We start from the raw sequence: 17,030 nt of genomic DNA on the forward strand, positions 1-17,030 counted from the left end.
GTTGAAGAGAATGCGGCATTTTACTGCCACCATGTTGTCCTGATACTTTCTTCTTTCTAAAAACATAATCACAGTGTTTACCTTTAAAGCTGTTTGCAGGAGGGAATCTCACAGACTAGCTCTGCTCTTCCCATGCACAGAGATTACTTTGTTAAAAAATATACATGCTATTGATTTGAATAATTMTTTGGGCTGCATTCTCAGCTGTGCTTGGTGGGAACAGCTGATGGAAGGGAGACACAAAGGAGCAGTYTGCAGCTTCTCTGCCAGTTTTCTTCCAAGGGTCCTCTTATCTTATATTTGCCTTTGTGACAGTCCTCCTTGTCAGCACTTTCTTGGCTATGGGATGTAAGTATCCTGGACGTTGCATTGTTGTAGGCAGTGTCTGGAGCAGTTTATGAAAGTCACTGAACACAGCTCTGTGTCACATTTCAGTTTTTCTGAGACTGGACCTTTGTAAATCTCGATGCCTTGGGGAATGCAAAGGATGCTTGAATGCACAGGRGGTGCAGGTCACTATGTGCTGTGGGTGCTTCAGCATAGGTTGGACAGATGTAATGAATTTTTAAAACCATTCATGAGTGCTGAGTGAACTTGCATGACCACATCTAATTTCTACTCCCTATTTCCTCTTTTTGAAGGAAGTYGGGGGAGTCTTTGCCCTGTTAAAGACCTACAAAAAGTCACAGGTGTGCATAACTTCCATTCCAGAGTGGTAAATCAGAGGCAGGAATCTGCAGCTGTGCTCATTTTTGATCTCTCATAATGGCTGGATCAAGGTCTGGACGCAATTTTTAGTCAATGCCCTTCCAATGGAGACACAAGTAAAGACTTTGAAGTAGCAACTCGAAAGAGAATCTCAAAAAGTTATCATTTGTCAAGGTTCCATGATATTTCTATTCGGAAAAGCCACCTGGGTGTGGAATTTGAAGATTTTTTCCTTTTTTTCACACTTCTCTGGGCACTACCAGAAGAAGTGCACTTACGTGTGCAAATGTGRGTATTTCTGTTGTACCTGTACAGTTCTCTGGCATTTCACAGAGCTGTCCCAAAAGTGTTGGATTTACCCCGAGTATACAGACATCTGCCATCCATGCTGGGTCTGACAGTCCCTATTTTTACTGTTCAATTAAGTAAACCAGTATATGACTTAGGATCTTAAACAGTAAGGGAACGCATTAAAGTGGCTGAAATCAGTATGCAAGAAATGCAGAAGACTTAAGATGAAGCTGGAAGTTAGATTGCTGGGAACTATCAGGGAAAAAAAATCAGAAACAAGGAATATATTGCGATGTCCTTTGGGAAAAGGTCAGCAAAGCAGCATATAGACAGCTAGCAATTATCTTTGCTTTAGACAGGCTAAGATAATTTTCTRTGAAAAGTCAAGAATGTTGGCTTTCTGCAAATTAAGACAATTCTAAAAAGAAGTTTACAAGGGCTCTGTTACTTCTAACACTGGATTCACACTGACATTTTCATTTACCAGTACTTTCAGTGTCCTTCAGGAATTAGTTTCCAAACTTGGTTCAGATTGCAGTTTGTCACCTTTGAGGTGAAGTAATCTTTGAAGTATTTGGTCAGAGATTGTGTAGTACTGTCTAGTATGAACTCTTTATCTTCCATCATGGTTGCAGTGGCCTTTCTCTACTCACTGCATTATATCTTTCAATTTTTTAAGCAGAGGTTTTTATTCCTTGTTGTGAGAACCTAATCTCTTTGGGGAGATTTTGGGTGGATCTATSCAGGTAAAGGGAAAGGATCTACTCTAGCTTTCCTCACCTGAAATCTCTGGCTCTGATTTCTGTTCCATTCCATGTCTCAGTCCTAAGACACTTTGTGCCCAGTTCCTGAAGGTAGTTGAAGAGATGCATTTTTTTCATAAGGCCATCTGGGATGTCCCATGTGGCCACACATTGTGACTCAGATGGCAAACAGCAGTTCCTTCAGGGGTAACAATACACACCAGTGCCATTCTGTGTCTGTCCCGTAAGTCTTGAATGTTTTTGTTCTACCAGGGCCTTCCAGGTCTAGCAAGACAGCTAAAATTTGAAGTCTTGGTCAAGTGATGGCATAGGTATTAGAAGGCTGTAGAAAGGAGCTATGGGGGCATCCAARTGCTAACCAGGAAAATTAATCTGCCATCTGGGGCATGTAGTGCCAAAACATGCGCACAGAGAAGTGTGAGACCAAATTAGCAACTACGCCTTGGAGAGCAGGACAGAGGCATTTACTGCTGAGAACACAYCCTGGGCCAGAGTGCTTACTTTAGTCATGAAGATGCAGCTGGGAATTATGTGTTTTAAACTTAAGCATGGAAAACAAAATATTGCTGTGAGAGTTGTGAAAGCCAAGGGAACAAAGCACCTCACATCGAATAGCAAAATCACCTTCTCTTAATAGCTACAACTGGGAAAAGAGGAAGCRAGTAACTAATAACTCTACTCACCCAGGAAAGCATGGGTGTCACAAACAAGAATACAAGAACTAGGGAAGTCCCCCACCTTTTTTTAGCTCTCTTGAAGCAAACACAATAACTTGTTCGTGGGCACACACAAACTTCTTTATCATGTGGTGAACTTCTTTATTTTATTCTCCAAAAGGCTATGAATAGAAATTACTTTGGACTGGTTATTACTTATCCTTAGCAGTACATGAAGGGTGAGCCAAACCCCATCTGTATCAGGAAAAAGCACTGTGGCTRGATGTGAAGCAAAGTTAAATTAAGGCTCACCTCTCACCCTTATTTCCTCTAAACTGCAGTCCAAAGGGAGATCCTAAGGATCATAAGCTCATAGAAAACAAGATTGATAAATCTAAATATGTCCCTCCTGATATCAAAGGATGTGAATTGATGTTTCTGTCTTGGAATGAACCCCATGAAAGAAAAGAGCAACATTCAGCTCCCAATTTAATACCAGTCCCTGAGCTGGGTGTTGGAAAAATCTGCCAAGGATTCYTTGGACAGCCCTGATTCTTTCTGCCCAAGTCACTTCTCCAAATGCAATACAGATGAGAAGTCCTTGGGGAAAAATTTCCAGCTATCTGTCACTAGCTAGGAATCTAGTTCATCTAGTTAAATAGTTGCTCCTGTGCAGGACTCTTCCTGCTGGGCATGAGGAGAAGCAAAGCAGAGTTAGTGAGAACCATCCATTGTCTGAATTACAGGGTTCAGGAGAGGTCAGTTCCAGTGTATCTGTGGGGAGAAACACTYGTTATGAGGCCTTCACTGTAACCTCTTCTCTTTAGGAAGGACACCTACAGACTTGAAAGCTTCTGCTGGCTTCRTCCTGGCTCTTCTGTGCTTTCTTTTAGCAGTGAAAATTGTATCTAGTGCATGACTCCAGTAAAAAAAGGTGTTTTATTTACTTTGYCCATGAGGCCCTCGACATACTCTTGGCTTTGATTTCCTAATGCAAAATGTGTGTGTGCGTGAGTAAACACGGATGTCAGGTAATGAGAGAAGCTATCCAGCTCGTGCTGCCGTCCCCACCTCCCATACAACTGCTGCAACTAAAAAAATCCAGCGCAGATAATCTGAGAAACAGGCACAAACCTACCCCTGCAGGAAAGCTACATACTCTTTAGCAGAAATTCACAGCAAAACACAAACATGAGTCTAGAGGTTGGCTTTGGCTTCCCTTTACTGTCCCTGACTTCAAAAAGGYCTTTGTCTAAGCAAGGCACATTTTTATTTGGCTAAGACAAATGAGTCTTTGAACAAGCAAACTTTATAGAACCAGGAAATCTTGTAAAAGAAATCTCATAAATCCATCTATTTTTCCCTATTAGCAAATGTTTTCGATTTACTAGAATATTTTTCTCYCAAATTGCTCTGGTTATAATCGTCAGGCCCTTGGAAAGTTTCTTGACCAAACTTTCTAGAATTAAATAGTGTTCATGCTAGAATTAAAATGCTCATGCTGATGTGTGAATAGGATTTGGCATGCTTGAATGTCAGATGGGTATTTGGAAAATTTTTCTCGAGGATTCCAGAACTCACATGCACTTCCAGAACTCCAGATTTTTCCAAGGAGATAAGTTGTTTAAAATCTACTCTTTTTTTTTTTTTTTTTTTTTTTTTTAAGCGTGGGTGAAATTTGTTGAGGGGCTTTTGCCAGGGGGGAATATTTAAACCAGCAGAGGACGGGTGGAATTTTATTGCATGGACCTTGTCCCAGACATTTGGGTTTCAGATCTGTGTTCTCTGACTGCATCACTGCTTCTTAGGAAACACTTCAGCCCTGGCCACTCTTGTAACACGATCTCTGAATTGATCCCATAGCCAGTAATTTGGCACATTTTATGCCTTTGGATGCACTGGAGAACATGTTGGGGACGTTAGTTAAAGCCTCCAGAATCCTGATTTATGATTTACCGTTGTCATATAAGGAATGCTTACCCTGAATCTACTGCATTTAATCACCTCTGGAAGCAGCTGCAAGAAATTCCTTAAGAAACTTATACAAGAAAGTGAAACTACCATTACTTTCTCACACAAGAATTTTGTTCTGAAATGCCCCTCTCCTCCTATTCTCAGTGATTTGCCAGATACAGTCTTTTGACACACATTTTATCAACTCTTTTATAACCTTTCTCAGGTAACCTTCCTTAATGGGAATTTGTACCTTACAGAAGTCYGTCTTTGCAGCCCTCAGGGACTCAAAATTGAATCGCTCTTCTTCCTTCTGCTCTGCTTACTCTGACTTGTGTAATTTCTTTACACCCCTAAAGTATTTACTTCTAATTTATTCACAAGATAGTCCCGGTTGTGTTTCTAACCACTGCTGTCTTTAAATTCACTAGCAGCTTTTATTTGGGGTTTTGCTGTCATGACGACTTTGGTGCATAATTTAAAAATTATTTWAAAAATACTTAAAGATGCGTTCTTTGGCAATAGAGAAGAAGACTGTAACAGCTGAAATATCAGGGTTTTTCCCTTCGTGCTTGTCACAGAAGGGTGAGAATGAGCTCTGCCTTTCCAATGGGAGCTGCTGCTGAGGACACAGCGCTCTCTGCTGCTGGGAGCACACAGGGACACTCCAAATACAGCCCTGTGGATTTGCTGCATAAAACCTGCTCTTTCCTTATTGGCTCTGGAGCATTCACTTAGGTGTCCAGGTGTTTGAAGAAATGTCCTCACACCCTCTTTAACACTCTCCAGTCATCTGTAAGGGAACAAGGCACGGGCTCTGGATGTAGCTGAGTCTGCAGAACGGGAGAGGCGCATGAAAGGTCAGTATTCCAGCTCCTTCTTCTCAGCTTTTCCTTCACCTTTTCCCACAGCACACTTGCATTATGTGACATATAATACTTTTTAACACCTCAGATCAAGTGGCCTAAACCATTTTGATCTCAAACTTCTCAAGTCACCTGGAACTTCTTTATTTCTTCTGTTTTTGTGAAGTACTGCAGTTACTGTATGGGTGGCCAGTCATGCACCCGTCTTCCTTCTGCTGAACAGAGCCTTTCTCTTTGATTTCCTACAGTATTTTCAGAGTTGATTGTTGTTGACTCTTTGATGTAACACTTTTTTCTTTTAATTTACATTTTATTTGTAGCCCTCATCTTATTTCTTGACTTGGACCCATTTAATTACTTCTGTTCTTTCTGTAACCAGGGTTTTTTTGTTGTGGTGTCTTTTTTTCTCCTTTCTGGCGTGAACACTAATGRTGTGAACACTAACAAGTCCMAAWGCTGGATTGCACATCTGGGCTGCAATAACACCAGGCACTGRTGTGAAGTGGCAGAGGAGTGGCTGGASAGCTGCACACAGGGATRTGGGGCYGGCTGGGGCTGGGCTCAGTGTGGGTCAGCAGTGCCYGGGCAGCTCTGAGCACTGAGCCYGGCACAAGCAGCCCAGAGAGGAGATGATCCCACTGGGCTCAGCCTTGGGGCAGCCTCATTGTGTGCCCTGCAGGTGGGGAAGGATGTGAAGGTACTTAAATDTGTCTCAAGGAGGGAAACAAAACAGGTGGGAGGGCTGGAAGCAACTTCCTGYGAGGAAAAGCTGAGGACTTTGGGCTTGTCCAGTTTGGAGAAAGGGAGGCTGAGGCGTGACCCCACTGCTCTCTGCAGCTTCCTGAGGAGGGGAAGGGCACAGAGAGGTGCTGAGCTCTTCTCCCTGGTATCCAGGGACAGGACAGGTGGGAATGGTTCACAGCTGCACAAGGAGAGCTTTAGACTGGCCAGCTGGAGGCATTTCTTTACAGATAGGATGGTCAAGCACTGGAACAGGCTCCCACAAGAAGTGGTCGATTCCTCTGTCTCTCAGTGTTCAAAGGCATTTGGACAGTGCCCTTAACGACATGCTTGAACTCGGCCAGCCCTGAACTGGTCCGGCAGGTGGCTGGACAATGCCTGTATGTCCCTTCCACCTGGAAGTCTGTTCTATTGTATTTCATTCCCTTTCCACTTAGAAAACTTGCAAAAACAAATTTTTGAAGTTATTGGTAGAAATCAGGATGGCATTGAATTACTGTAGACACCTCTCCTGTGACAATATCCTCTGTTGCTAGTACCACAATACTTTCTTCACAATTACTCCACCTTCTTGAAGCTGGAATTTCACACAGCTGTATCAGCAATACAAAATMCTGGATCACTCTGGCTCCAATTCTTAAATGTACTACTTATGTCTCATGTGTGAAAATACGAAGTAGTTACCCAAGCAATGACACTCTTGACATCGTAAGCGATGCTGAGATATCCATGTGTGATTGGCAGCTGTGGACCTGGACCTCTGTGAAACCCATCCCCTTTTGGAACAGCACATGCCCCAGTAGCATGTAAAACCTGTTCTGATAGTCCAAACTAATTCTCAATTGTTTAATTAATAAATTTGGCATTGTGTGACTAYTTAACAGGCTATGATCAATAGATATTCAACCAGCAATTAGAATGTTAAATATGCATACATATTTAACATTCCTGYAGGAACATTTAAAGTTGATTCCAACTGTTGGAAATTTTCTAGGCAGAACAAAACAAAAAAAAGCACTAAAAGGTCTAAAAACAAAAGCTGCAAATGAACCCATCATATTCAATAGCTCTGTAAGTTTAACTGCTCACCTAGCAAGAAGTCAATGGACTTTGTCTGACAGAGTTTAATTTCTAGCAGTGCCATGTGCACGAATCCATGTGAAACCACACAGCTCACAGACAGGATACATTTATGAACTAGGAAGACAACTCAAAGTTTCATAAAGATTTGAAATAGAATAGCTCGCATTTTCACAAACTGTTCCTCTAAGGTGAGCACAGAGGGGAATATCCTTCCTGTGTACATTTCTCTTTTGTGTACGAGGACTATGGTGTCTGTGATTTTGGGATTTAACACACAGCACTGCTGAATAAAAAATCCAAACAGTGCTTATCAGTAAACTGCTAGCATTGTCAAAACACAAAGTATAACAATGCTTATTTAGTCACATTCTTGCCTTCCTAAGTGCACAGTGTAGTATTTAAAACTAGCTGTGTACTTTTGCTTTTACATTCTTCTTAGGTTTGTTAGTAAGAGTCAGAAGTTATCCATTAAAATGGGCAGGAACACCAGAAACCAGAAACTGCAAATTCAACCTTCACCACACAGCACAAAAATCATGGTCACAGCTTCATATTTAATGTGGAATCACTTTAAGTATACAATATTTCAAAAGATCCAGAAACTGGTTAGGAGCTAAAAGCCAGTAGAACAGAAATACAGAAAATCTAAAATACATCTTTGACCTTTTTAATCCTATATTTTAGGGTCACATTCCTGAATAGACAAGTTTGCCTTATGAGGAAAGAAACTTTGGTATGGAGTTGAACTAGCCACATGAATAGCACCTGTAGCTTTCAAAATAAATAGTAATGGCTAACTAGACACGATGGCAGCAAGATATCCCCTAAGAACAAGCATATGCTTGGAGCTATGCATGAAGGCTGGACAATGAAATGAGTGTAATTTTTTTAAGTAACTTCAAGCATTTCTGCTTTTTGTGTTTCTAATTATTTAAAAAGCTTTCCTAACAATGAGAAAGCTTTGCTTTTATATAACCCCTAATAATCACTCCCTTGAAAATTGCACTCTGATGCTCACAGAACACTACTATTAAATGTTCTTCTTTTCAGTCTTTAGATTCCCTCTGTCTTTCTACAATATTGTATTTTTATTCCATAGGCCCATGCTGGTTAGAAGTAGATGCGGGGAACAGAAACATCCCCCCTGTTCCAACAGTTGCTTATTAAAAAGGTCAAAGATAAATTCGACCTTGAAATGGAACAGAAGTTGGGTTTTTCTTAATAAATGGTATCAGAAATAACCAATGAACTTTGTCACATGTGATATTCTCCTACAGCCATCGATGAAGTAGCTACTGGAATGTTAGTCTATGTTAACCTGTGTTTTATGGGTTTGCAACAAAGCATAATACACATTTACCAGAGTAAGTGAAACTTCAGTTTCCAGTGTGTAATGAATTTTAGTCACTTAATAAATTTTAACTTTTATTTGTGTATTCCACTGTAGTGCTGTGACAACAAATCACACCTGTGTACCAGAGCATACATCAACAGTATGATGTAACTTTACTTACACTGCTGCTATATTTAGATTTTTGAAAGAGACATAAGCATACACTATGGCCACAGCAAATAATTTTCTGTTTTTTTTCTTTGATAACCTTCACTTTTTCAGTAATACTTCACTTTCAAAATTCGAATTATTGAAAAAAATCACAGAAAGTTTATACAGGAACAGATATAAGGAATAACCTCACAGGCACTGATATGACAAACATTTATTTTAAGGGCTGAGAGGCATTAATATCATATCGACAAAGTTGACTGAAAAGAATGACTAACTTTGTCCAAATGGAAAATGCCCACCTTTACTTGTTGAGAAAAGAAATTCAGAAAGTTATTTTTTGGCCTTGCTATGTCACGAAGTCAATCATACAAAGACCTACGCATTTAACCTAAGATAATAGTTTCAAAAGCCCTTCTATAAAAAAAAAAACCCATCATGCAAATCTTTAATCAGTTATGCAGTGGCTTTAAAACTGTTGCAAGACCAYACTGTATATATTAGCTTTTATACTGCTAATGCACAACTAACAGCAAACTCGATTAGATTAACACAAATTTGTCTTAATTACACCATTATATCACACTAAGGAGACAAATGCCACAAGATTGGCAAAAACATTTAATTCTGAGCACTCAAATGGCAGGACAGTTATGTGTTGTAACCCCTTCACATTTAGAAAAAAACATGATCCTGCAGTCTCACTTTACAAAAAAGAAAAAAAAAAAACCAAACTTCTGTAAAATATTAATTGGGAGGGGAACAGTTTTACTACCTAACACAAAGTAACTCATACAACTAGTGTCAAAGGCAAATAAAAATACTTCTAAACAAAAGGTCAAAATACACATAGCAACAGAAGCACAAATGCTGCATTAAATACAGTCAAGATAGGAAGACAATGCACTTGTTAATAAAAAAAAAAGATCAAAAAAAAAGAATAAAAGATACTAAATTAGCAACACATTAGAAGAAAATGTAATGAAGGAAAACTATCTTTTCCTATGACAACAGTTTCCATTTGCAGTCTTTCCATCCATAATTTGTCTGGTACAGCACATCCAATTAAAATATTCAGAATCTCACGGAAGAGTAAGGTTGTTCTCTTCCAAATCTAATTCACAAGCTCGTTTTGGATGTTTTAAACAGACATCATTATGAATGAAGTAAAAGCAAGGCAACAAATGGACTTTTGATTACCATCAATCTTAGCAATGATGACAAATGTTTTTAAAAGTTATCATAATCTTTTTTGTCCTTCTTTCCCTCTGCTTCAAACCCATCAACCCCATCACTGTCCCTTCTCCTTTTCCGATTATTATGGATGTTGAAGCGTTGATTCATCTGTGGCAACGGATCCATTCCTAGAACTTTGTGTATCTGACGGAATGCAAGGAGTCTCAGTGCAAACTAGAAAAATGGTAAAAAAAAATACTGGTGTTACAAACAAATGTCCATTTTTGAGCACTCAGTCAAACAATTAAGGAAGAACATCTGTGATGTATAATATTACCTTAGCTCTAATTATCCTCTCTTTCTTTTCCCCAACRAAGTCAACACAATAAGCTATATATGTCACATTTATTGCTTCTGTAAGTGCAGCATMTTAGCTTAAAAATAATGTACATGTGTTTGAACCTCTGGGCTTGCACTGAAGCAGCCAAGGCTTGTCATGTGTCCTTTAGATGTCAGGAATGATTAGCAAAAGGATCAGATGAAGAGGCAGAGGCAGTAGCCTCTTGATCTGCAAGCATGAATCATCAATACTGTCACATGAAACTTACATAGATGTATTTATAAAATATTAAATGACAAAGTAATTTCTAGTAACACAGTGCTGTAGAGTGAGCCTGTTTACAGATGTATATATATATATATATATATATATATATATAGATGAGAATGCTACAATTTTTTCAGGAAAATACATTTATTTTAGTGCAAAAATGAACACTATTATATATTATACATCCTCTCCTGTGACATGTTCAATACCTAGCTTAAGACTTGTAAGATCCGACTACATTTTAAGAAAACAAAATTCATGTCCAATATAAAGCTCCATTAAAAAAACTCCACAGAACCAAAACAAAAACATCCAGCAAATTTAGTTACTTCAAAACTACATTCCCTTACCTGTGCACTTGAAGTAATATCCTCTCGTTGCTGATCTGTCATTACAGCAAGTGTATCAAAAGGATCTTTTTCACAAGGGTCCAGAAGGCCAGGACCACCTACAATAATCAGGCTAATTAGTAGCATGTTTTAGTAGCATTTACCTTATTGCAAGCACAATTACAGACTAGTTAACTGTATGTATGCATACATGGATCAAATGCAACTTGCCTTTAAGGATGATTCCTGAAGAAATACACTCAAAAACTCTTCTCAGTGCATCTCCAGGACTCTGTGGTCCAGTCGCACTGCTAATTGCTTTTTCCACAAGCAACTCCATAGCCTAGATGAACAAAGAAGGATTCAACCAAATTAGAAGATGGACTAAGACACAAAAAAGATGCTACTGTTGTTCAATAGAGAACTTCTGAATACAGAATTCTGAAGAACATTAAACATCATAGAACACTTCCAGTTAAAATGGAAAGAAACCACAGTTATTTTAAAAACATGAACAAAAAGGTGGTGAAAGATTAACACTGCATACTAATACTGGCAGCTGGTCACTGATGGTGTCCCCCAGGGCTCAGCATTGGGCCCGGTCCTATTAGTATCTCTGTTGATGATCTGGACAAGGGAATTGAGAGCACCCTCAGTTAGTTTCCAGATAACCCCAAGCTGGTTTGGAGTGTTGATCTGCTGGAGGGCAGGGAGGCTCTGCAGAGSGATCTGGACAGGTTGAATCAGTGGAGGCAAACTGTGTGAGGTTCAGCCAGGCCATGTTCTGGGTCCTGCCCTTGGTCACAACAGCCTCAGGCAATGCCAGGCTGGGGCAGAGTGGCTGGAAAGCTGCTGGGTGGAAAAGCACCTGGGGGTTCTGGTGAACAACGTGAGCCAGTGTATTCCCAGGAGGCCAAGAAGGCAAAAGGCAACCTGGCCTGTGTCAGCAGTAGTGGCCAGAAGGACCAGGGCAGTGATTGTCCCTCTGTGCTGGGCCCTGGTGAGGCCACACCTCCAATCCTAGGTTCAGTTTTGGGCCTCTAAAAGACACTGAAGTGCTGGAGCATATCTGGAAGACGGGAACAGAGCTGGGAAAGGGCCTGGAGCACAATTCCTGTGAGGAGCTGAGAGCTGGGTGTGGTGATCCTGGAGAAAAGGAGGCTCAGGGGTGACCTTATTGTTCTCTGTAACCATCCTAAAGGAGGGTGTAGCCCAGTGCGGGGTGGTCTCTTCTCCCATGTAACTGGTGATAAGACAGGAGGAAATGGCCTTAAGTTGCACCAGACAAGGTTTATTGGATATTAGGAAAAAATCTGTGACCAAAAGGGTTGTAAAACATTGGAACAGGCTGCCCAAGAAGTTGATGGAATTGGTATTCCAGGAACAGTTCACAAAATGTGAATATGGCAATTAAGGACATGGTTTAGTGGTGCTGGATTGACAACTGGACTTGATGAACATAAAGGTCTTTTCCAACCTGAACAGYAGTGATTTTATGACAGGCTTCTTCCCATCAGAAGTTGTTCAAGAATTTAGTAGAAATGTATACAGTAGTATCCTACATATGAAGGTGGACAACTTGCCCAGCCACTTTTCAGAGTATGAAACAGAGTGGGACACTTAATTCTGACAGCCAGATGAATAAAGTACAGAGTACACTTAATGAAACAGGATGTTATAGAAGAATAATTTTTTTCTACAAGAGTAYTGAAACTTAAAACACCAAAAACTTAATGTTCTTAAAATGCTTAATATCCTCACTGGTCTTTCAGCTGAGCAAAACTGAAGCTCACAGCAGTTTCTCTCCTGGTTATCGACCAACACTAACTCAGATGTTAAACAAGTGTAAAAAAACCTCTATGGTGAACATCTTTTCTGAAATGTATGCATTCTTTTATGTTACCTAAAATGATTTAAATCATTAGCTGGATTTTAAATATTTGTTGGTTTCTTTTTCTGTGAACATTTCCATTGTTCACTTTTATTAGGCACTATTTTTTCCAGAAGAATTACAGAAGTATTTGTAAAAGTAAAGAGGAACTTCCCCTAATTTTCTTTCCCAGCATTAAATGGATGTTTCACYGCTATCTCTTTGGCAAGCTTTATTATTAAACAATGGGTTTTGGTAGGTTTTTTGGAGGCATTTGYTTTTTGGGCCTTGTTCTCATCACCACACTCAGAGTTGTTCAAATACTACCTTTCGTTTTTCCCTTCTCGGTGTATGCAAGCAACTACAGGCAGTGCTGAACACTGCTCCTCACTAAGGGTGCCCACTCCTTTCTGTTTTAGCTCCATTTAACTGACATATTTCAATTCTTGGGCATGTTATTTCCATACTCCCACTCTATCAGTCAGAATTTGGCAGCAGTGATTTAGTTGTTTTCAAGAAGGAAGCAAAATGCATCAGTAAAGAAAAAATAAGCAGATCCTGGATTTGCATTTATCAAAATCTAGTTCTTTTGGATTCTCATACAATACACTTAGGTCTATAACTCAATCCTAGGAAAATGTGGATTATGATGTCCCAGTGGTTATGCGCACAGAAGGCTGAATTTCAAAATCAAATGTGTACGAACCTGACAAAATYCTTCTAATTTAGTTTTTACTTTAAGGCACACGAAATGCTACTACTATGAACATTCAGACTTCCTAATAGCTTCTATTTTTTTTCTACTTAGGGTTTTTTTTTTTTAATCTCTGTCATCTCTTTTGTTTGTAAAAGGTTTCTAGAGTGCAGGTGTGTATCCAGGAAATGGTATGAATTCAATCTATGCAATTCCCTGTATACTGGCAGGAATCACTACTTTTATTCTGCCATTTTTATCAATATGATTTTTCCTACAGGCCAAAGGAACAGGTAACTACAGTTCAATGCTGATCCATGTCACTGAYAATGCATGAGGTACCAGGAGCAAATCAGGAATCACTTTTGCAGAGAATGGAGATACAGCGAGGTCTGACACACTGCTGCATACTTCCCTTCCTTTCTGGATGTGCCTTGGAACAGCTAATGAAAGAATTAAAAAAACACATTCCTTGTTCTTCTCCCATGTGCCTGCTCTGTGTTGCAATAGTTGCAASGATACTTTTCTGAAAGTACACCAGGGTTTACTCTTTTGCAACTAAATATCTTAGTGATATTAACAAGGCACCTCTTAGCACTTTTTAAGTTGTATTTGTTTAGTGTACTTTTCATGAAATACAGCACTGAAACTGGCATTGCTTTTTTCCCCTTTAAATATTTAAAAAACCACATATTACTGCTCCACTTCCTTTCCAGAACAATAAATATTATTAGAAGTAATTTAATAAAATTGTCTGCAAACTTAGTASAGTTGTAAAAAAACCATTTCTCATTGAAATAAGGTCAACTGCTCAAACTCTTTTGACAATATTAGTACTCTTCCTGCCAAAACTGAAAAAGAAGCAGCACAATGCAACTGGATTTGATCTACAAAACACAAGAGTCAGAGCTACATTTTCTTCCACCTGAAACATGTTTCAGGTATTTGTTTCAGACTAATTTTGTCCGAACCACAGATCCTATACCTGTTACTATCTGGAGTACAAATTGTACTCCTGGAGAGATAATGGAAGATAGTCCATGCRAAAGGAATGCTCCAAGAAGGATCAACTGCGAGAATTAAGAGAGGTGACCTGATAGAACCCAGATATTTTAGTGACACTGACTAAAAGATGATGATGACACAACTACAGACTGTACTGAAGTACTGTGGTATTTCACCCTGCCAAAGGGACATATYCATGATCGTAAGAATTATGTGATCTTTTTCTTTCAAGTTCTTTCTGTATCACAGACCTATCTGGGCACAGCTGACATTATTTTAAATGAGCTTCCGCAAACTCYAAGCAATTCACAGTAGGTGGTTAGAAAAAAATAGGTTCTTTTATACAGAGTAAAGGAAGAAAATGCTAAAACCTAAAGTAGAAATCTACCCACAGAGAACAGAAAAGAACAAGAAGATTCCTTTTGGAAAAAGTAATAACTTCCAGCTTCAAATGACAAAACCTCAGAAAACTGTATTTTAAAAGGGAATCTGGAGTATTTGTTAGCAGAAAAAAACCCCAAAAATCTCAAACAAAACTCTATGTTACTTGTTGAAAAAGTCTGAATTTAAAAATTGTATTAACACTTGTCTATAATTTCCTTGTAGTAACGTATTTATTAGAGAGACTCATTAAAAAAAAACATTACTTACCCAGCTTGGAAAATCAGACCAAGTTGGAACCCGCTGACAGAGGTCACGAAGAATACGTATGATAATCACACAGGACTGCAGACCATTAGCTCTAGCCTTGAGAGCAATACAAAATCAAATTAATTAACCCCTGCATCTATAGCAAGCAGGACTTGTTGAGAGACTAAAACACCACTGTTCAATGGAAGCTCAGATGCAAGATTGAAACAAATCATTCTACAAYTTTATTCCGTGAGCTGCCATTTACAGCAGTATTTTATACAGGGTTAGTAATTTAAAGTGRTAGAAGTCAAAGTGCACAGGTTATACAAGAATAACATTTCTTGATCCCCTATACACTTTGACCTATGTYCATTTGTAACAATAAATACAGTATCTTTCTATATTAGAAATAAAAAGGATAAAGTAAAGATCTAAGAAATAGGTATAGAGACTGAAAGGTCAAGGGAATCTGTTTGGTTTCTTTATTGCGCCTTTGCCAGAATGCAAAGTCACTAAACCAAACAGTTGCTTCTCACCTTTCATTCCCTACACTTAAYGCACTTAAAGAAATAGAAAATAAAGTCTTAAATCTAAACACAAAGCTTTAAACACATATTCCATTATTTAAAGTGAAGTTACTCTGCAGCCTTATGGAATATATAAMAAATATACAACATATGATCACCCCAAGCGAGTCAAGCTTTCAACATCGCCTTCTCAATGACCAGAAAAAAAAATAACGTCAAATGAGTAACAACTGCATAAAGCAGTTCCTCCATATTCAACCTTCTACAGTTAAATTTAGGGACCCGAGAAATATTAAGCATTATTAGCATGAACAACGCTGAGTGTTTTCACACAGTTAAACATTTATATTGCGACTGAACTAATCTCTCATAAGGCTACAAGAAGAAAGTAAAATGATGTTCCGAACCTGGAACCACTTAGCGTGGCGTAGAGCAGCCAGAGCGTCAAGGCATTTTTGCCTGTCCAAGACGTCCGGTGGGTCTTTCACCATACCCGAGGTTACATCTAAAATGGATTGAATTGGCAAAATGCAGTGAGGAATGGGTGTTTGACCAGGTGAGCAAGACACTTCCTTAAATAGCTTCAATGTCACACATGCCATTTAAAGTTTAAACCCTTGAACAAGAAATGTAAATGTTCAGCAGAAGTCGCTCAATTAGGATTAGGGCATCAACCAGTAAGATCAAGAGCATATTGCACTTCAGCTCTGAGGTCATTTTCAATTGCATTGCTGATTATGCAATGCGTAGTACTACTTCTTTATTTCAGGTAACACTGGAAAAACATGTATCCCCTAAATTAAATACCGAAGGAAGGATGGTTGGACACAGTGCACCAGCACARAGAACACAAGACAGAAGGAACACAAAAATCCACTTCAACCAAGTAGAAACATTCAAACTTAGTTTCTTTTAAATTTTGTCATGTGTTATTTGGGACCTATCCTTGAAAGAAAAACTAACTATAACAAATCTTAAAAGAAATGAATGTTTTGTTATGATGTTATTTTTATTATGCCTTAAACTTGAAATTATTTTGCTTTAAAAACCTGATTAAGGAATATGACATGTTCTTCAATATTACAGAGTTCCTTGCTTTCTAGTACCTCCTCTCTTAGCCATATAAATAAATTCCTCAGGCCTTCATATCTGTGTTTCAGCAATACTCAGGATGCCAGGAAGGGCCTGAAAAGGGACTGCTTTACACAAGACTCAGCAAGATATAAAGAAAAGCAAGGAGTAGTCTCAAAAACAAAGTAAAATTTCTGCAAAATGCAGAAAACRTAGCAGACCTTGTATATTTAAATGTTCAGGAGAGAATTTAATTATCAAACTGAGTGCTTTGCTGCCAAAAATGAAAAGACCACAGAAGTGGTTTAAACAGTGAAACTGGAACCATTAAACAATGTGAAATTATATCCTGGGGTTACTCGAAAACKGTATGGTTATAATCATACCAATAATCACCTTTAGAAGTTCTTTTCTACTCATTATGAAAATGGCTATTGTGACTAGTCACAATATACGTTTGATAGCATAACTGGTGATACACCAGATAACATGAAACAAAAAGCYCTCACTCAATGGCACACATTTCACAGGAGCTGGCCGTTTGGAACA

At 38.9% G+C, this 17,030-nt stretch overlaps 1 protein-coding gene across 2 annotated transcripts in view; it reads right to left on the minus strand.

The window, feature by feature from the left end:
- Positions 1-7,596: 7,596 nt before the first annotated feature.
- ZFR (zinc finger RNA binding protein) overlaps positions 7,597-17,030 on the minus strand; it is a 46,889-nt gene continuing 37,455 nt past the window's right edge. For both annotated transcript variants that reach the window (XM_057380155.1, XM_057380154.1), the window contains exons 16-20: positions 15,818-15,915; positions 14,902-14,997; positions 10,913-11,024; positions 10,703-10,800; positions 7,597-9,976 (exon numbers count right to left, since the gene is read on the minus strand). In XM_057380155.1, the coding sequence (XP_057236138.1) occupies positions 9,797-9,976; positions 10,703-10,800; positions 10,913-11,024; positions 14,902-14,997; positions 15,818-15,915 (584 nt within the window). In that variant the 3' untranslated portion in view covers positions 7,597-9,796. The remainder of the gene's footprint in view (positions 9,977-10,702; positions 10,801-10,912; positions 11,025-14,901; positions 14,998-15,817; positions 15,916-17,030) is intronic.

Source organism: Malurus melanocephalus, unplaced genomic scaffold (assembly GCF_030028575.1).
Source record: "Malurus melanocephalus ecotype Western Australia unplaced genomic scaffold, MMel_1.1 scaffold_438, whole genome shotgun sequence".
Classification (NCBI taxonomy): domain Eukaryota; kingdom Metazoa; phylum Chordata; class Aves; order Passeriformes; family Maluridae; genus Malurus; species Malurus melanocephalus.